This window comes from Amblyraja radiata, chromosome 10 (genome assembly GCF_010909765.2).
Source record: "Amblyraja radiata isolate CabotCenter1 chromosome 10, sAmbRad1.1.pri, whole genome shotgun sequence".
NCBI lineage: Eukaryota > Metazoa > Chordata > Chondrichthyes > Rajiformes > Rajidae > Amblyraja > Amblyraja radiata.
The window spans coordinates 61,676,027-61,697,136 of NC_045965.1; the positions used below are offsets into that span (position 1 = coordinate 61,676,027).

Genomic DNA, 21,110 nt, shown 5'->3' on the forward strand with positions numbered 1-21,110 from the left:
TATTTGTAAAAAAATTTGAAAACCATGTATCATTTTCCTTCCACTTCACAATTATGCGCCACTTTGTGTTGGTCTATCACATAAAATCCCAATAAAATACATTTATGTTTGTGGTTGTAACGTGACAAAATGTGGAAAGGTTCAAGGGGTATGAATACTTTTGCAAGCCACTGTACCTCCATGGTTATGGGTGTTTCTTCTGTCTCTTCCCAGACCAGCGAGTCTTGCGCGTTGTCTGACGTGGCGGTGATGTTTGGGGGTGGCGCATTTTCCATGGGGTCCGCTCTGGGCCTTGGTCTAAAAAATACTTCAGGTGGTGATTTGCGGACCAGCCGCGATGGCCAGTGCACAAGGCACTGTGGAGGGAGTGCCTGAACTCCCCCTGCGAGACTGCCCCTCACGCAGCGAGTCTCGCTGGAGCACCTGCTCCAGGAGCCGCTCCATGCGGCTCAGGCGGCTGTCTCTCCCCCGAACGGGTGGTGAGACGTCCCTGTCCGACGAGTCGGAAACCACCGGCCGGATGCTCTTCCTGGTGGCTATACAACCAGCCCGCTGCTCAGGCGCTAGCGGGACTGGGCTCGGCCCGGTGTCGGGGATGGCGGAGCGCTGGGTAAGCAGTCCTACCGCCTGCTGCCCCCCACAGATGGAACGCTCCTCCGTCGGAGTCGAGCGGGGGACAGATTTCTTCGAGAGCCTTTTCTTCATGTCTGAAAAACAAATCAGAAGGCTCTCCTTGCAAAAGAAAAACCGACCTCAGAGTAACTTACCTGACGGTCAATCTTTTAAACTGCAGCGGGAGCGCCTGACTCCCGCTGCGGCCGCTGTTGCACTGCTGAACGCAATGCCGCGCATGCGTGCTGAGCGGGCTCTTCACGTAGTCACTCACTTGACTCCGAAGTAAAATGTATTATTCTTTCACTGAAATATTCTGGTAGCATCGTGAATACATTTAAAAAGCAGAGATAGATAGATTCTTGATTAATACAGGTGTCAGAGTTTTTTTATTTGTACGGGTGACAGGGGTTATGGGGAGAAGGCAGGAGATTGGGTTTAGGAGGGAGAGATAGATCAGCCATGAATGAATAGTAGAGTAGAATCGATGGGCCGAATGTCCTAATTCTACTCCTATCACTTATGTTTTTATGATTTGCACTCAGTATCTTCTCCCTTCACCTTACTCCATCTATTGTTTTTGTGTTTGACTTGATGGTATATCTGAGCTGTTTGGATAGCATGCAAAACAAAGCTTTTCACTGCACCTCGGTACACATGACAATAAGAAACCTAAACCTAAAATCTGTACTGTAAATACATCTTGTCTGAAATTTCACAATTATATTTATGTTCGACATTATGCATGTAATGTTTGTCTCTTATGATGCAGAGACCAGATCGACCTCTTGAAACCACCTCCGACAAGATAGAAAATGAGCAAATGAATCAGTCTGGGCACCAGGTTGACAGAGTCATGAAAGCTGTGGTCTGGAGCTGTGATCATGTTGTCCAGTCGCAATAGGTGTAGTGACTGGACCCTCTGTGCAGATTCAAGTGCCATCAACATGAGTGTTTTGAGCGTAGATTGTTCCAGGTTGAAGGATCTGGCTGGTGGCCATCCCCTGAGGTATGTCAGGACCACACTGACATCCCATATATGGGTGTACCTTGGTCTAGGGGGGTTAGAGTTGTAAATACCCTTCATTAGTTTGACCACCAGCGGGTGGGACCCCATGGCCTGTTGTCCTGGAGCTTGTTTTAAATAGACAGGCAGGGCACTTCTAGCTGTGTTGATGGCACTGTAGCTGAGTCCTTCATCGTGGTGAAGGTTCGCCAGGAATTCCAGTACGTTGGTAACTGTAGCGGTTGAGTAGGTGGTCCCTGTATCCAAGCAGTACTTCTCCCACTTTTGATGCTGGACAAGTACTGTTTTCTTGTGGATGTTCGGAGGGATATCGTGGAGTAATGGGAACCATGGCTGTGTAGGCCAGTCGGGTACTATCAAAATACCTGAAGCAGAGTCCATTTGTATTTTGCGTAGCACACGGCTAATGAGGCAGAAGGGAGGAAATGCATAGAAGAAGAAATTTCCCCAATCCAGCGCGAACGCATCTACCGCTGCTGCCTCAGGGTCTGGTTCCCAAGCAACATACATAGGTACCTAGTGATTTAACCTTGATGCAAATAAGTCGATATCTGGCGTGCCATATTGCTTAATAATCTTTGCAAACACTTTGGGATTTAACATCCATTCGGTGTTGTCATTAAATTTGCGTGACCTGGTGTCTGCCACTGTATTTAGCTTACCTGGCAGATAAGTTGCTGATAGCCAAATATGTCTTTCGACACACCATTGCCAAATTGTGTTGACCAATTTGTTGCATGATATCGATTTATGCCGCCCATATGGTTAATGTAGGCCACCACCGTAGTATTGTCTATTTGTAACCATACATGCAAGTGATGCATATTGGATGCATATGCTTTTAAACCATAAAAGGCACCCAACATCTCTAGATAGTTAATGCCCAGTGTAAGTAGTAATGATGACTCTAGGTTAGTACATCTACCACCTGTGGTGGATATGGAGTTAGTCGCTCCCCAGCCTTGAGCACTGGCATCTGTTTGGATAACTAAAGTAGGGTTAATGATGATGATAGGGCTGAAACTATGCCAAACGTTTTCTGCCCACCACTGTAGTTCTGATATTGCTTCAATGGGTAATTTCATGATACGATCATAATGACCTGCATGTCGTTTTAGTGCCTGTACCTTTGCTCTTTGTAAGTTTTGATAGTTCAAAGGTCCAAATTGTGTAGCCGGTAATGCTGCTACCATTTCCCCAATTACTCTTGCTACTTGTCGAATAGTTGGTCGCTCGTTGACCATTAAATTGTTGCATGATTGTGCCAATTCAGTTGTTTTGTCTTTTGGCAAAGTTACAGACATGTGGGCTGAGTTAATTGTGAAGCCCAAGTATTCCATGGTTGTGGATGGCTTCAAAAGATTTATCTGGATGTAAGACAAATCCCAAGGTTTCGAACAACTGTTTGGTAGCTGACACAACTGATATGCCAATTCCATGGTCTTGCCTACTTTTAAGATATCATCAAGAGATGCCATGACCATATGTTTTTGTCTTCTTAATATTGCCAGGGCTGGTTTTAGTATCTTGGTGAATAATCTTGGGGCTGATGTTAACACATTGGGTAATGCTTTAAACTGCCATTGCTGCCCCATCCAGGTAAATTTCAGGTATCTGCGATGATCCTTGTGAATGGGTACTGAATAGTAAGCATCTTTGAGGTCAATGCTTGCCATGAAGTATCCTTTGGAAATCAGTTGTTTGGCAGTAACAAACGTTTCCATTTTGAAATGTACATACTTAACAAACATATTTAGTGAAGTTACGTCAATGATGATGCGACACCCACCATCTTTTTTAGTTTTAGTGAATATATTTGACACAAATTCCAAGGGTTCATGTTTTGTTTTTTCCCATGATACCCTTAGTGATTAGTCTCACCAGTTCAGCTTGTCCCTCTCGTTTCTCTTTAACTGAGAGGGAAAAGACCCTCTAGGGTGAATGTTGAACTGGTGGCAATTTTTCTAATATAAATTGTATTTTGTATCCACTAATGCTATTGAGTATATACTTGTCACTCGTGATAGACTCCCATGCTTCCTTAAACAGGTGTAATCTCCCCCCTGTTAGTATTGCGCCCCTACTCTCTATATGCTGGTAGGAACCAGACCCACCTACCTCCATGGTTATGGGTGTTTCTTCTGTCTCTTCCCAGACCAGCGAGTCTTGCGCGTTGTCTGACGTGGCGGTGATGTTTGGGGGTGGCGCATTTTCCATGAGGTCCGCTCTCGGCCTTGGTCTAAAAAAGACTTCAGGTGGTGATATGCGGACCACGAGCTTTCACCAGTCCCATAGGGTAGACGTCAACTGGTGGACGCGATGGGGTGCTGCCGCTTGGGTATTGTTGTTTTGGGTTTGTTCGTCCCGGGGCCTGCCCTCATGAGACCGAAAGTTTTTTGTTTTTTTTAGAGGCCTCTTCCATATCCTTTACTTTTTTTCGTGAGGTCTTTGCCAAAGAGCAGTGTGTCTGGCTCAGTGGCTGGGGTTTTGCACAACTCCGCGAATTTTGGATTTAGGGCAGGTCCTATAATTTCTTTATGGAGGTTATTTAATAATAATAATAATAATAATAAATTTTATTTATGGGCGCCTTTCAAGAGTCTCAAGGACACCTTACAAAAATTGAGCATGTAGAGGAAAAACATGTAAGGGGAATTAAATAAATAGTAGAGACATGACTAGTACACAAGTAGTGTACAAGTACACACTAGTACACATTTATCTCGAACTGCGTGTTGCACAACAGCGCGAGAGTTGGTTTGTGGTCATCTCCGTATTGTCCACAGAACGAGCAAATGATGTGATGGCTGACGTCAGGAGCCTGAGGAACCGCTGCAGTTTCAGCTCCTAGTTCCGAATATTTGTCCCGACGTGCCCCCAGATTTGGCTGTTGACAGCCGGCACTTTGAGAGACTCACAATTTTCTGGAGCTGTGTACAATTCTGAGGCCTCATTAACCACCTGCTCCTGTAGGGGCCTGTTGGAGAGGTGGTTAATGCTGGCCGCTAGTTTAGGCTCTAATGGCCTTCCTGCACGTGGGGTTGCCACGTAGCGGTCCACCACACCCAGCAGCTCTTCCTGGTCCTGCACCCCTTGCATACTCCCGACTTCTTCAGCCAGCGTCCCCTCTTCCTGACCAGCCCAGTCCTGGTCGCCAAAGCTGCCCTCGGGTGAGGAGGAAATGATGGCCAGTGCACAAGGCACTGTGGAGGGAGTGCCTGAACTCCCCCTGCGAGACTGCCCCTCACGCAGCGAGTCTCGCTGGAGCACCTGCTCCAGGAGCCGCTCCATGCGGCTCAGGTGGCTGTCTCTCCCCCGAACGGGTGGTGAGACGTCCCCATCCGACGAGTCGGAAACCACCGGCCGGATGCTCTTCCTGGTGGCTATACAACCAGCCCGCTGCTCAGGCGCTAGCGGGACTGGGCTCGGCCCGGTGTCGGGGATGGCGGAGCGCCGGGTAAGCAGTCCTACCGCCTGCTGCCTCCCCACAGATGGAACGCTCCTCCGTCGGAGTCGAGCGGGGGGACAGATTTCTTCGAGAGCCTTTTCTTCATGTCTGAAAAACAAATCAAAAGGCTCTCCTTGCAAAAGAAAAACCGACCTCAGAGTAACTTACCTGACGGTCCATCTTTTAAACTGCAGCGGGAGCGCCTGACTCCCGCTGCGGCCGCTGTTGCACTGCTGAACGCAATGCCGCGCATGCGTGCTGAGCGGGCTCTTCACGTAGTCACTCACGTGACTCCGAAGTAAAATGTATTATTCTTTCACTGAAATATTCTGGTAGCATCGTGAATACATTTAAAAGGCAGAGATAGATTCTTGATTAATACGGGTGTCAGAGTTTTTTTATTTGTACGGGTGACAGGGGTAATGGGGAGAAGGCAGGAGATTGGGTTTAGAGGGAGAGATAGATCAGCCATGAATGAATGGTAGAGTAGAATCGATGGGCCGAATGTCCTAATTCTACTCCTATCACTTATGTTCTTATGATTTGCACTCTGTATCTTCTCCCTTCACCTTACTCCATCTATTGTTTTTGTGTTTGACTTGATGGTATATCTGAGCTGTTTGGATAGCATGCAAAACAAAGCTTTTCACTGCACCTCGGTACACATGACAATATGAAACCTAAACCTAAAGTGTAAGTAGTAATGATGACTCTAGGTTAGTCCATCTACCACCTGTGCTGGATATGGAGTTAGTCGCTCCCCAGCCTTGAGCACTGGCATCTGTTTGGATAACTAAAGTAGGGTTAATGATGATGATAGGGCTGAAACTATGCCAAACGTTTTCTGCCCACCACTGTAGTTCTGATATTGCTTCAGTGGGTAATTTCATGATACGATCATAATGACCTGCATGTCGTTTTATTGCCTGTACCTTTGCTCTTTGTAAGTTTTGATAGTGCAAAGGTCCAAATTGTGTAGCCGGAAATGCTGCTACCATTTCCCCAATTACTCTTGCTACTTGTCGAATAGTTGGTCGCTCGTTGACCATTAAATTGTTGCATGATTGTGCCAATTCAGTTGTTTTGTCTTTTGGCAAAGTTACAGACATGTGGGCTGAGTTAATTGTGAAGCCCAAGTAGTCCATGGTTGTGGATGGCTTCAACAGATTTATCTGGATGTAAGACAAATCCCAAGGTTTCGAACAACCGTTTGGTAGCTGACACAGCTGATATGCCAATTCCATGGTCTTGCCTACTATTAAGATATCATCAAGATATGCCATGACCATATGCTTTTGTCTTGTTAATATTGCCAGGGCTGGTTTTAGTATCTTGGTGAATAACCTTGGGGCTGATGTTAAACATTGGGTAATGCTTTAAACTGCCATTGCTGCCCCATCCAGGTAAATTTCAGGTATCTGCGATGATCCTTGTGAATGGGTACTGAATAGTAAGCATCTTTGAGGTCAATGCTTGCCATGAAGTATCCTTTGGAAATCAGTTGTTTGGCAGTAACAAACGTTTCCATTTTGAAATGTACTTACTTAACAAACATATTTAGTGAAGTTAAGTCAATGATGATGCGACACCCACCATCTTTTTTAGTTTTAGTGAATATATTTGACACAAATTCCAAGGGTTAATGTTTTGTTTTTTCCCATGATACCCTTAGTGATTAGTCTCACCAGTTCAGCTTGTCCCTCTCGTTTCTCTTTAACTGAGAGGGAAAAGATCCTCTGGGGTGAATGTTGAGCTGGTGGCAATTTTTCTAGTATAAATTGTATTTTGTATCCACTAATGCTATTGAGTATATACTTGTCACTCGTGATAGACTCCCATGCTTCCTTAAACAGGTGTAATCTCCCACCCCTGTTAGTATTGCGCCCCTACTTTCTATATGCTGGTAGGAACCAGAACCACCTACAGTGGCTTGCAAAAGTATTCATACCCCTTGAAATTTTCCACATTTTGTCACGTTACAACCACAAACTTAAATGTATTTTATTGGGATTTTAGTGGTGTATAATTGTGAAGTGGAAGGAAAATGATACATGGTTTTCTAATTTTTTTACAAATAAAAAACTGAAAAGTGTGGCGTGCAAAAGTATTCAGCCCCCCTGAGTCAATACTTTGTAGAACCACCATTCGCTGCAATTACAGCTGCACGTCTTTTGGGGTATGTCTCTACCAGCTTTGCACATCTAGAGACTGACATTTTTGCCCATTTTCTTTGCAAAATAGCTCAAGCTCAGTCAGATTGGATGGAGAGCGTATGTGAACAGCAATTTTCAAGTCTTGCCAGAGATTCTCAATTGGATTTAAGTCTGGACTTTGACTGGGCCATTGTAACACATGAATATGCTTTGATCTAAACCATTCCATTGTAGCTCTGGCTGTATGTTTAGGGTCGTTGTCCTGCTGGAAGGTGAACCTCCGCCCCAGTCTCAAGTCTTTTGCAGACTCTTAACAGGTTTTCTTCCAAGATTGCCCTGTATTTGGCTCCATCCATCTTCCCATCAACTCTGACCAGCTTCCCTGTCCCTGCTGAAGAAAAGCATCCCCACAGCATGATGCTGCCACCACCATGTTTCACAGTGGGGATGGTGTGTTCAGGGTGATGTGCAGTTAGTTTTCCGCCACACATAGCGTTTTGCATTTAGGCCAAAAACTTCAATTTTGGTCTCATCTGACCAGAGCACCTTCCTCCACATGTTTGCTGTGTCCCCCACATGGCTTGTGGCAAACTGCAAACGGGACTTCTTATGGCTTTTTTTCAACAATGGCTTTCTTCTTGCCACTCTTCCATAAAGGCCCGATTTGTGGAGTGCACGACTAATAGTTGTCCTGTGGACAGATTCTCCCACCTGAGCTGTGGATCTCTGCAGCTCCTCCAGAGTTACCATGGGCCTCTTGGCTGCTTCTCTGATCAATGCTCTCATTGCCCGGCCTGTCAGTTTAGGTGGACGGCCATGTCTTGGTAGGTTTGCAGTTGTGCCATACTCTTTCCATTTTCGGATGATGGATTGAACAGTGCTCCGTGAGATGTTCAAAGCTTGGGATATTTTATTATAACCTAACCCTGCTTTAAACTTCTCCACAACTTTATCCCTGACCTGTCTGGCGTGTTCCTTGGGCTTCATGATGCTGTTTGTTCACTAATGTTCTCTAACAAACCTCTGAGGCCTTCACAGAACAGCTGTATTTATACTGAGATTAGATTACACACAAGTGGACTCTACTTAATCATTAGGTGACTTCTGAAGGCAATTGATTGCACTGGATTTAATTTAGGGGTATCAGAGTAAAGGGGGCTGAATACTTTTGCATGCCACACTTTTCAGTTTTATATTTGTAAAAAAATTTGAAAACCATGTATCATTTTCCTTCCACTTCACAATTATGCGCCACTTTGTGTTGGTCTATCACATAAAATCCCAATAAAATACATTTATGTTTGTGGTTGTAACGTGACAAAATGTGGAAAGGTTCAAGGGGTATGAATACTTTTGCAAGCCACTGTACCTCCATGGTTATGGGTGTTTCTTCTGTCTCTTCCCAGACCAGCGAGTCTTGCGCGTTGTCTGACGTGGCGGTGATGTTTGGGGGTGGCGCATTTTCCATGGGGTCCGCTCTGGGCCTTGGTCTAAAAAATACTTCAGGTGGTGATTTGCGGACCCCGAGCTTTCACCAGTCCCATAGGGTAGACGTCGACTGGTGGACGCGATGGGGTGCTGCCGCTTGGGTATTGTTGTTTTGGGTTTGCTCATCCCGGGGCCTGCCCTCATGAGACCGAAAGTTTTTGATTTTTTTTAGAGGCCTCTTCCATATCCTTTACTTTTTTTCATGAGGTCTTTGCCAAAGAGCAGTGTGTCTGGCTCAGTGGCTGGGGTTTTGCATAACTCCGCGAATTTTGGATTTAGGGCAGGTCCTATAATTTCTTTACGGAGGTTATTTATCTCGAACTGCGTGTTGCACAACAGCGCGAGAGTTGGTTTGTGGTCATCTCCGTATTGTCCACAGAACGAGCAAATGATGTGATGGCTGACGTCAGGAGCCTGAGGATCCGCTGCAGTTTCAGCTCCTAGTTCCGAATATTTATCCCGACGTGCCCCCAGATTTGGCTGTTGACAGCGGCACTTTGAGAGACTCACAATTTTCTGGAGCTGTGTACAATTCTAAGGCCTCATTAACCACCTGCTCCTTTAGGGGCCTGTTGGAGAGGTGGTTAATGCTGGCCGCTAGTTTAGGCTCTAATGGCCTTCCTGCACGTGGGGTTGCCACGTAGCGATCCACCACACCCAGCAGCTCTTCCTGGTCCTGCACCCCTTGCATACTCACGACTTCTTCAGCCAGCGTCCCCTCTTCCTGACCAGCCCAGTCCTGGTCGCCAAAGCTGCCCTCGGGTGAGGAGGAAGCGATGGCCAGTGCACAAGGCACTGTGGAGGGAGTGCCTGAACTCCCCCTGCGAGACTGCCCCTCACGCAGCGAGTCTCGCTGGAGCACCTGCTCCAGGAGCCGCTCCATGCGGCTCAGGCGGCTGTCTCTCCCCCGAACGGGTGGTGAGACGTCCCTGTCCGACGAGTCGGAAACCACCGGCCGGATGCTCTTCCTGGTGGCTATACAACCAGCCCGCTGCTCAGGCGCTAGCGGGACTGGGCTCGGCCCGGTGTCGGGGATGGCGGAGCGCTGGGTAAGCAGTCCTACCGCCTGCTGCCCCCCACAGATGGAACGCTCCTCCGTCGGAGTCGAGCGGGGGACAGATTTCTTCGAGAGCCTTTTCTTCATGTCTGAAAAACAAATCAGAAGGCTCTCCTTGCAAAAGAAAAACCGACCTCAGAGTAACTTACCTGACGGTCAATCTTTTAAACTGCAGCGGGAGCGCCTGACTCCCGCTGCGGCCGCTGTTGCACTGCTGAACGCAATGCCGCGCATGCGTGCTGAGCGGGCTCTTCACGTAGTCACTCACTTGACTCCGAAGTAAAATGTATTATTCTTTCACTGAAATATTCTGGTAGCATCGTGAATACATTTAAAAAGCAGAGATAGATAGATTCTTGATTAATACAGGTGTCAGAGTTTTTTTATTTGTACGGGTGACAGGGGTTATGGGGAGAAGGCAGGAGATTGGGTTTAGGAGGGAGAGATAGATCAGCCATGAATGAATAGTAGAGTAGAATCGATGGGCCGAATGTCCTAATTCTACTCCTATCACTTATGTTTTTATGATTTGCACTCAGTATCTTCTCCCTTCACCTTACTCCATCTATTGTTTTTGTGTTTGACTTGATGGTATATCTGAGCTGTTTGGATAGCATGCAAAACAAAGCTTTTCACTGCACCTCGGTACACATGACAATAAGAAACCTAAACCTAAAATCTGTACTGTAAATACATCTTGTCTGAAATTTCACAATTATATTTATGTTCGACATTATGCATGTAATGTTTGTCTCTTATGATGCAGAGACCAGATCGACCTCTTGAAACCACCTCCGACAAGATAGAAAATGAGCAAATGAATCAGTCTGGGCACCAGGTTGACAGAGTCATGAAAGACCTGAAACAACTGAAAAACAAAGTAAGTTTAGATAACATCATTAAAAATGGGATTTGGTGAGGTTCTTGAATAGTTTAGTTTAGTTTAGAGATACAACACGGAAACAGGCCCTTCAGCCCTGAACATTACCACTATCCTAAACACACAAGGGACAATTTTACATTTATACCAAGCCAATTAACTTACAAACCTATACGTCTTTGGAGTGTGGGAGGAAACTGGAGTTCCCGGAGAAAACCCATGCAGATCACGGGGAGAACGTACAAACTTCATACAGGCAGCATCCGTAGTCAGGATGGAACCCAGATCTCTGGCATTGTAAGGCAGCAATTCTACCGCTGCACCACCGTGCCTCTTGTGCTGCAAGTTACTTAGATCTTTTTTTCCATTTAACGTTTGACTGGAGAATAGTCCATTGCTGAAGCATGGTATAATATGCAGGTTGAACCTGAAGGAGCACCAAAGCGCAGAGGCACCTGAATGTTTACTGCATGACAGACAAAAGGATGATTATATAGACCTGTTGAAGACTAGAGAGCATGGATTTAAGGTGAGAGTGGCATAGACAAAAGATTTATTTGAGGTGATTTTATATATATATCTAATGAAGACTAGGTTTAAGGTGGGAGAGGCAAAGTATAAAGTACATGTGTGGGGCAAGTTATTGTTTAAACACAGGGTGGTGTGTACCCAGAACGTACTGCCAGGGGTGGTGGTGGAGGCAGACATGATAGTGGCATTTAAGAGGCTTTTAGATGGGGAATATGCTGGGAATGATGGGAGGAATGGATGAAGTGCAGGCAGATGAAATCAGTGACTCTTGGCATCAAGATAAACAAATGCGCAGACATATACATTGTGGGCCAAAGGGCCTGTCCCTGTGCTGTACTGGGCAAAAGATATAGAAGTGTGAAAGCGCACACCTCCAGATTCAGGGACAGTTTCATCCCAGCTGTTATCAGGCAACTGAACTATCCTACCACAACCAGAGAGCAGTCCTGAACTACTGTCTACCTCATCGGGGACCCTTCGACTATCTTTGATCGGACATTGCTGGCTTTATCTTGCACTGAACGTTATTCCCTTATCATGTATTTGTACCCTGCAAATGGCTTGATTGTAATAATTAGAGCTATGATGTTTAGGCACTAAAAAACTCTGAAATAGGCAGGCAAAAAGGCATAATAAAATCACAAAAAAGGTACGAAAAAGGCATTTATTGATTTAAAAAAGGCATAAAAAGGCATGTATTTCCACCACCAAAACATGGTTAAAAATGATAATATAAAGGAACACTACAGTAAATGACCAAAGTTGCCTGGTTGCACATAACTACCAGCATTTTTTTCAAATTATCTGGTGTTAAACTATGCCGTCTGTCAGACAGAATATGCTTCAGTTGTGAAAAACTTCTTTCTACCTCACTGAGGTCACTGGTGCATTCCAGAAACAAGCTACAGACTCTATATTCATGTTGATATCTTGTACATTACAACTACCTTTGAGAACTTTAGCTATATTTTGTATTTCTTCAAGATCTTTGTTCGCTAAAATCACTCTCTCACATTTTCCTTGTATGTCTTTGCCTACATCGCCAGGAACTTTACGAATATCGTCAGTTACTTTGTTGAAAACCTGCAAGTTATTCACTAATGTTTTGACACATTTCTCAAGGGAAGTGATAGGTTTGCAAAAATGGGAAGTGGGAAGTTTGCAAAATTGGAAGCAATAAATAGATTTTGGAGAAGACTGAACCACCGACGGTGGCGCCCCCGGTTTCGTCCCGGTGGTGGAAATTTTATTGTAATTTATCCTGTGTTAACACGTTTATAATAACATTAATATTAACTTGTTAACATAGAAAACATCATTGTAATCACAACTAAGAAAATAGCATGACCTTTTAGCAAAACGGCAAAAAAAGACCGATTTAGCCACTAGATCGTGAAAAAGGCATTATCTCAGTAAAATCATCAAAAAAGGCGTGAAAAGGCACATGGCATTTATAGCAAAATCCTGGCTCTAGTAATCATGTATTGTCTTTCCGCTGGCTGGTTAGCACGCCAGCAAAGCTTTTCACGCGACAATAATAAAAATTGCATAAATTACTCTGTTACCTCTAAAGCAAATTGTTTAAATTGTCCCCCAAAAGCTGAACACATCAGGTGAACAGTTTGCGGAAGATTTGATTGACTCGGCTAAATCAAAATGCCCGGACGAAGATCTTGAAGCTAAACAGTCGTGGGAACTTTCCAGAACAATCTATAGACATGGAGATATCTGGGAGAGCTTTGCAAAGCTACAGAAAGAACAGAATCTGAATCGGTAAGTATATTTGTTATCTGTGAGATAGTGCAAGTGTGAATGCTTAAAGACATTCATGTGAAATTAGGCCGTCTGATATTTAAACCAGTATTCCAATAATACACTTTTTTATTGAGAAATGTAAACTCCTCGGGACAAATGATCTATCGAGGGATAACCAAGGGCAATAAGGCTGGAATTAAATTGAAAGGAACTTTGAGAAGAAGCATAAAACAGAGAGTGGTACAGCACATAGACAGGCCCTTCGGCCCACTACCGCTCTGCCGGCCATGATGCTAAATTGAACTAATGCCAACTCCCTGTAAATGATGCATGTCATCCATACCTCATGTCTTGTTGTTAGAATCACAGAGTTCCACAGCATGGAAACAGGCCCCTTGGCCCCACTTGTCCAGGGCCAACCAAGTTGCGTAGCAACCTAGTCGCACATGTCTGTACCTGGCCCACATTCTTCCAAACCTTTCCGATCTATTTCTTATCTTTAGGTTCTTGATTCATAAGGCTGTCAAAGGTTGCGGGGAGAAGGCAGGAGAACGGGATTGAGAAGGAAAGATAGATCACCCATGATTAAATGGTGGAATAGACTCGATGGGCCAATTGGCCTAATTCTGCTCATATGACTTACGACTGGCACAGACAGGTTGGGCTGAAGAGATGTATCCTCACTATGTGACTTTATCCATGTACCTGCTCAAATTTCCTTTAAATGCCCAAATTGTACCAACCTCTACCACTTCCTCAAGCAGTTTGTTTCACGTACGCACAACCCACTGTGTGAAAAGGTTGCTCCTTTTAAAATCTTTTCCCTTTCATCTTAGACCTATGCCCTCTAGTTTTAGGCTCCCCTACCCCGAGACTATGGTTATTCACTTTATCTATGTCCCTCGTGATCTTCTAAATCTCTGTAGGGTCTCCCCTCAGCCTCCTGTACTGCAGTCAAAAAAGACCCAGCCTCTTCTTGTAACTCAAACTCTCCAGACCTAGTGGCATTTTGTAAATATTTTTGCAAGCTTTATACATCATTCCTCTGGCAAGGTGACCAGAACAGTGCACAACACTCCTAATGTGGTCTGACCAAATTCTTTCCTGATATTCCCTTTGTGAGATATATGGTTTGTGCTCACAATCACTACTCAGAGACTAAATCGTGGAAACAAGAAATGCTTTATTTGCGAGTCTGCAGAATCGGGTGCCTCTCCAAGTTGAGACACACCGAGCAAAGGAAAAACGTCTATTTTTATACAATTCAGTATACAGTCTTTATTGATCGGACGCCTCCCCTTCTGACCCCTTCCAATCAGGGTACCGAGGTTCACAATCTTCCAACCCTCCCCTCCGTGCGTCATCAATCATTCCCTCTCCTCCCACATCATACATCGCATGTACATTTAAATTAGGTTCTTTGTCATGAGGGGCGTAAAGTTAATATTCATTTATTTTATTAAGCATGCTCAGTAGCTGTTGCCCTAACCTACTTAATTGCCTTTGACCTAAAGAATAGCTTCTGTGTTGTCAGCTACATTCCTTACCTCATCTTGTAATTCTACAATGTTATCAACAGCTCTGAAGGTCTGACTGTTTGTTCGAATCACAAGGTTGGTGATTCCAACTACTCAGCCCATCACAAGGTCGGTGACTTCAATCACTCGGCCCCTCACAATGATGGTGGTTTAATCATCTTATCCCTCACAATGCTCCCTTTTTCTTTTGCTACGCATCCTGTATTAAACCCCATTCCTAGACTTCCTGCTGTTCCAAAGCTAATAACATTCTTTTTATCTCTCTTTCCTCTGGGTCCTCTCTCGGCCTCATTATCATTATCTTCTGGACGCCCCCTTTCTCCCCCATGGGGACTACAACTGCCTGCATTTGGCTTATACTTCTAGTTATAAGAACCCTGAGACATGGTATACAACAGGGGATAATGATCAATGCAGCTAATGCCCATAAAATCACCAGTCCCACCGCTTTCCACCAAGCTCCTCCTAAGATGTAATCCTACCATCCTGCTCCCATGATTGTGTTCCATCTCTGTACCGGGACATGTGCTATTTTTCTGATTCCTTCTGATATATCCATTACTGCTTGCCCGTTGTCATCTATATTTAGGCAGCAATTAGAGAGGTTGAATTTTCCGCATACTCCTCCCTCTTCGGCTAGTAAGTAGTCTAAGGCCAAACGGTTTTGGTATATCGCTGTTCTCATCTGTGTCTTCTGCTTCGCCAACATCTCTAGTGCAGATGCAGTCTGGTTAGTAATTACTTCCAGCACTGCCTGTAGTCTTATGATCCGATTTAACATATACACTGGGGTCCGGTAGCCCCAGGATCCGTCCTGTGCCCAAGTGGCTGGTCCATAATATGAGATGATTCTTGCAGGTGGCCACTCATCATTTTCCCATTTTCCGATGTCCATTCTTCTCTTCGTTCGGTGTAGATCGTCAAAGATGGGTGTTCCTAGCGACCGCCCCTCCTCAGTGGTCAACAAAAAAAACCCTGGTTGTACCAGTCCAATTAAACAAGTCCCACTCCATTTTTCTGGCAATAACGAGTATGCCTTGTGTCCGCATATCCATAGCAGTCCTTCAGGGGCCGGTCCACTAGAGGTAACATTGTCCCATATGTCCTGCAACACTGGGATTCCCTGGTAAGGGTTGTTCCCGGTGCAATTCCATAATCCAGTCGATTCGCTTCCATCAGTCTTCATCCAGATAGTACAGTTTCCTTCATCCTTTGCAGTGGGATACCATTGAGGTTCCTCTGGCCACCACACTCGGGATTGATTTGGCCACTGGGTGATGATGCGCTGGCAGGGGCTGCTGCCTACTAGGATGGCATCCTTTGCCCAGGGCCTGGCGATACACTCAGTTCCAACCGGGGTGTGTGTCAGGACCCATTCCTGGGGACTTCGATCTCTTCCCACCGTCAAATTCCACTTTATCAGGTCCCATACCTCAATGAGAGATCCTCTCCATGGCCAGCGTGAGCTCATCAGCGGTCCTCCACAAACCCAACAGTTAGTCACATTCAGGGTTCTGGCTATCCGGAGGGCCAAGTCCACAAACAAGTTTCTCCCCACTTCCGGGATCTCAATCTGCTGCTTTATTTCATCATACATAGTCTGGTGCAGTTGAGGCTGGGAAGGTGGGGGAGGTTTGTTGACTACTGCTTCTGCTAACTTCCCTATCACTACCTCCTTAATTTTGTCTAATGTTTCCTCCCTGGCTCGGGAAGGGATGCCTAACTGTCCTCTCTTGGTCATGCAGACCCATTTCTCCCCTTTTGGGCAGGTAATGTGCCCAAAACTTCCTACATGTCCCTTATTTTCAACTACATAATACCCCTCCTCCCGTCCTGACAAACAGCTCTAGTCCTTAGGTCGTAGCAATCATCACTTACATGGGAATGATAGGTAAATGCTCTGGTTGTTCGCCCTCCATATCTGATAGGATGGTAGCACTTATCACAGTTATTAACACTTCTTATAATGGTTACATACATAGTTAGTAATACTATAACTGCTCCTTTCATGCTTTTAGTTTCATACACTTATTTCTTACTGAAAGTTAATGCCAGGGGCTTATTCCCTGGTTTTACCGTCCACTGATCGTCTTTCTCAGGAACTGACGGCGGGTCAACGGGTCCTTTAACCCGGGTCGCATGTGTCCACCCTTTTTCTTTTGTTCGTACTGCTGTCTCCGTTGTCAGCAATGCCAGGTATGGGCCAGTCCACCAGGGCTGCAGTTTCTCCTCCTTCCAACTTTTAATCAGTACCCAGTCACCGGCCTTTATAGCGTGTATTGGAAAGTCGAGTGGTGGACTTTGTGCCAACAGTCCTTTTATTTTTAATTCTGCAAGGGAACGAGACACTGCCAGTAAATAGTTCCTCAGGAACACATCGCTGCCTTCGAAGGTCGGCGTGCCCTCTACCTTTCCAAGATAGGGCAGCCCAAACAACATTTCGTAGGGAGACACCGCAATATCTTTACGGGGTGCCGTTCGTATTCTTAATAATGCAATTGGTAAACACTTAGTCCAGGGTAGTCTGGTTTCCTCCATTAACTTAGTTATCTGTGTTTTAAGGGTTGCATTCATTCTTTCCACTCGCCCAGAACTCTGGGGGTGCCAGGGTGTATGCAATTTCCAATTTATTCCCAAGGTACTGCAAACCAACAGGTGAATCTTAGAGGCAAAATGTGTTCCTCGGTCGGAATCTATGGATTCGATGTCCCCGTATCGGGGAATGATTTGTTCTAATAATATCCGGGTTATTGCCTGAGCGGTGGCATTTATCGTGGGAAATGCTTCCACCCACCTGGTGAAATGGTCTACAACTACTAGGAGGTACTTCCACCTTTGTATTCTTGGAAGTTCTGTAAAATCTACCTGTATTCTCTGGAAGGGTCTTATAGCCAATTGTTGTCCTCCACCAGGGACAGCTCTCATTACCTTCTTGTTAACCCTCTGACATAACACACAACCGGAGACTGTCTGCTTAGCCAAAGTATAGATACCTCGGCAAGCGTAGGTCCGTAGTAGTGTGTCACACAGGGCCTGCGCTCCCCAATGTGACTGGGAGTGCAGTTGTGTCATCAAATCCCGAGTTAATCCTTTGGTTAACATTTGTTTCCCATCCGGCGTCCACCACCTCCCGTCAGTGGAACGCCGAGCCCCTAACTCATTCATTTTGTCCTCCTCCTCCTGTGAGAATACAGGTATCTTTCCTACTCCTTCCCTTAATGGTATTAAAGACAACATCCTCACTGTTCCTTCTGTCGCTACCTTTTTGGCGGCTCCGTCTGCCGCTTCATTTCCCCTTGCTTCTAATGAGTTCCCCTTTTGGTGTCCCGCCACATGGACCACCGCTATCCTTTCTGGCAAATGTAATGCTTCCAGCGCCTTCTCAATTAATTGCTCATGTGCCAACTCCTTTCCTCTTGCTGTAATCATCCCCCTTTCTTTCCATATTCTCCCAAACGTGTGCACTACTCCAAATGCATATTTGGAGTCGGTGTACACCGTTCCTTCCTTCCCCTCCAACAATTCTAACGCCCGTATTAAGGCATACAATTCACATGACTGAGCCGACCAACTACATGGCAACCTGCCCGCCTCCACTCCTTCAAATCCTTCTCCTCCTATTATGGCATACCCACTATATCTTTTTCCATTTATACAGCGGGAAGAACCGTCAAAAACCACCTTTCTCCCTCTACCAGAGGCTGCTCCTCCAAATCCTCCCTGCTCTTGGTCTGTAGTTCTATAACTTCGCTACAGTAGTGTTCTGGTCTCTGCCCTTCCTGCTCGTCATCCGCCGAGTATCAAAACTGGGAAGGGTTTAAATTCTTATCGGTCAGAATGGTCAAATCGTCTTTTTCCATAAGTATCACTTCGTACTTTAGGATCCTGGAGTCAGTCAACCACCGGTTGGACTTCTGAGTTAGTATTGTCCGGACCGTGTGGGGAGTAGATACTACCAGGTCACCTCCAAATGTCAATTTACTACTTTCTTCCACTAATATTGCTGTTGCTGCGACCGCTTGAATACATACAGGCCACCCTCGTGATACCGGATCCAAGAGTTTAGAAAGGAATGCGACTGGCTGTCGCTTCCCTCCTCACTTTTGTGTCAGTACCCCCAACGCAATTCCATTCTCCGCATTAACAAAGAGATGGAATGGTTGATCGATGGACGGGAGGGTCAGTACCGGTGCGGTGATCAGGCTATTCTTTATTTCTCCAAATCTCTGTTCGTCCTCAGAATCCCATTGTACTTTATCAGTATCCTCACACAATTTATCATACAAGAACTTGACTTGTCGGGTGTAATTGTCTATCCATAATCTACAGTATCCAATTAACCCGAGAAACGTCCTGATTTCTTTTTTGTTCCTTGGCATCAGCAGCCCGGTGATCCCAGCTATTCTTTCGGGGTTTATTCTCCTTTTCCCGTCACTAATCAGGTGTCCTAGATATTTAACCTCCTGTTTAGGAGATTGAGAGGGGATCTTATAGAAACTTACAACATTCTTAAGGGGTTGGACAGGCTAGATGCAGGAAGATTGCTCCCGATGTTGGGGAAGTCCAGGACAAGGGGTCACAGCTTAAGGATAAGGGGGAAATCCTTTAAAACCGAGATGAGAAGAACTTTTTTCACACAGAGAGTGGTGAATCTCTGGAACTCCCTGCCACAGAGGGTAGTCGAGGCCAGTAAGAAAGACTGACGGAACGTTCCGACTGGTCCAGGACCTAAGAGAATTGAATAGGGTAGTTAGGGCTCGACACCCGGTAGTCCCAAATCCTTATACCACATCACATTGGCTATATTTAAGAGGGAGTTAGATGTGGCCCTTGTGGCTAAGGGGATCAGAGGGTATGGAGAGAAGGCAGGTACGGGATATTGAGTTGGATGATCAGCCATGATCATATTGAATGGCGGTGCAGGCTCGAAGGGCCGAATGGCCTACTCCTGCACCTAATTTCTATGTTTCTATGTTCAACAAATTGTAGTTTATTTTTGGACACTCTCAATCCCTTTTCCCCTAAAATGTTTAAGAGGGTTATGGTTGCATCCCTTACTGGCTCTTCTTCTCCGCCTGAGAGTAACAAATCATCTACGTACTGCAATAATTGTGTCCCATAGGTCCTGGGAACATCCTCTAATACTTGTTCTAATATTTGCCCGAACAGGTTCAGGGATTCAGTAAATCCCTGAGGGAGCACAGTCCATCGATACTGTTGCTTCCTCGGTGTGTCTGGGTTTTCCCACTCGAATGCAAAGAGGTCTCTACTTTCCTCAGCCAGGGGGCAGCTCCAAAAGGCGTCTTTCAGATCTACCACACTGAACCACCTATGGTTAGGGGGTATACGTCCCATTATGGTATAAGGATTTGGGACTACCGGGTGTCGAGCCCTAACTACCCTATTCAATTCTCTTAGGTCCTGGACCAGTCGGAACGTTCCGTCAGTCTTTCTTACAGGGAGTATTGGCGTGTTGTAGGGGGACATACAACTCTCCAATACTCCATCCTTCAGTAAGTTTTCTATAATTGGCTGCAGCCCTTTCCTTCCTTCCATTGAAATCGGATACTGTCTTACTTGTACTACTTCACTTCCTTCTCGCAAGGCTATCCTCAGAGGTGGTATTCTTAGCCCTCCCCTATTTCCCTCTCTTGCCCACGCCTGTGAGACTATTCTTTCTTCATCTTCGGTCGTCAATTTATATAGTTGTACTATAATCTGTCCACCTATGGGAGCTGTGCCCATTCCTAATTGAATTTGAACGTCCCTTCCCATCAGATTTATTCCTGCCTGGGGCACCAGGATTAAGTCTTCCATGGCCTCTCGATTTTCAAAACTTACCATTACTCCTTCTATCTCGGGAGCTGTCATTACCTTTCCCCCTACTCCAGAGATTTTGACTTGCTTTTCCCCTAATCCCATTCCCTCCGGTATCCTGGTTACACTTGATCTTTCCGCCCCTGAGTCCACCATAAATACCGTGTCTTCTCCTTGGGGACCTACTTTAAGTTTACCAAGGGTTCCCGTGTACGTCCTACACACCCCAAGGAGGGGAACCCCTGACCTCCCTATTCCTCCATCAGTGTGTACGATTGTACTTCATGCCTTATCTTTGGACATTCTCTTTTAAAGTGTCCTTCTTTGTGACAATGATAACACCGGGATGGCCCGGTGCGCCATCCCCCTGATCCTTGTTCTTTATTTCCCGGGGGACCCCAACCTTGGTCCCTCCATTCACCCCTTTTATGGGTTCCTTTGGCCATTCAAAGTAACAATACTTTATCATGACTTTCTTACTTTTACCCTGAGTCCCCCCCTCACCCCATCCGTGCAACATCCGCCCCAATGGACTATCAGGCGGAATGTGCGGCTCTTCACCAGTTTGAGCCTTTTTCCCCGGGCCCTTACTTTGCCCGTTCCGGTTACCCATCCCTGTCAGACCTTTTCCCGTCCAACAGAACCCAATCGCCCGAGTAATATTTAATAGTCAATATTCTTACCCGAGTCCTGTGCACAGGAATTGCTCGATTGATTGATCCCTTTCACCGGATTCCCTCTTGTTTCCAGAGTCTCTTGTCCGAATATCACTCGCTCAAACTGTTGACGGCAAGCAAGGAGATC

At 45.6% G+C, this 21,110-nt stretch overlaps 1 protein-coding gene across 1 annotated transcript in view; it reads left to right on the top strand.

The window, feature by feature from the left end:
- Positions 1 to 5,081: 5,081 nt before the first annotated feature.
- LOC116977411 (outer dense fiber protein 2-like) overlaps positions 5,082 to 21,110 on the top strand; it is a 36,827-nt gene continuing 20,798 nt past the window's right edge. The window contains exons 1-3 of the mRNA XM_033027840.1: positions 5,082 to 5,096; positions 10,552 to 10,665; positions 12,797 to 12,969. Coding sequence (XP_032883731.1) covers positions 5,082 to 5,096; positions 10,552 to 10,665; positions 12,797 to 12,969 — 302 coding nt within the window. The remainder of the gene's footprint in view (positions 5,097 to 10,551; positions 10,666 to 12,796; positions 12,970 to 21,110) is intronic.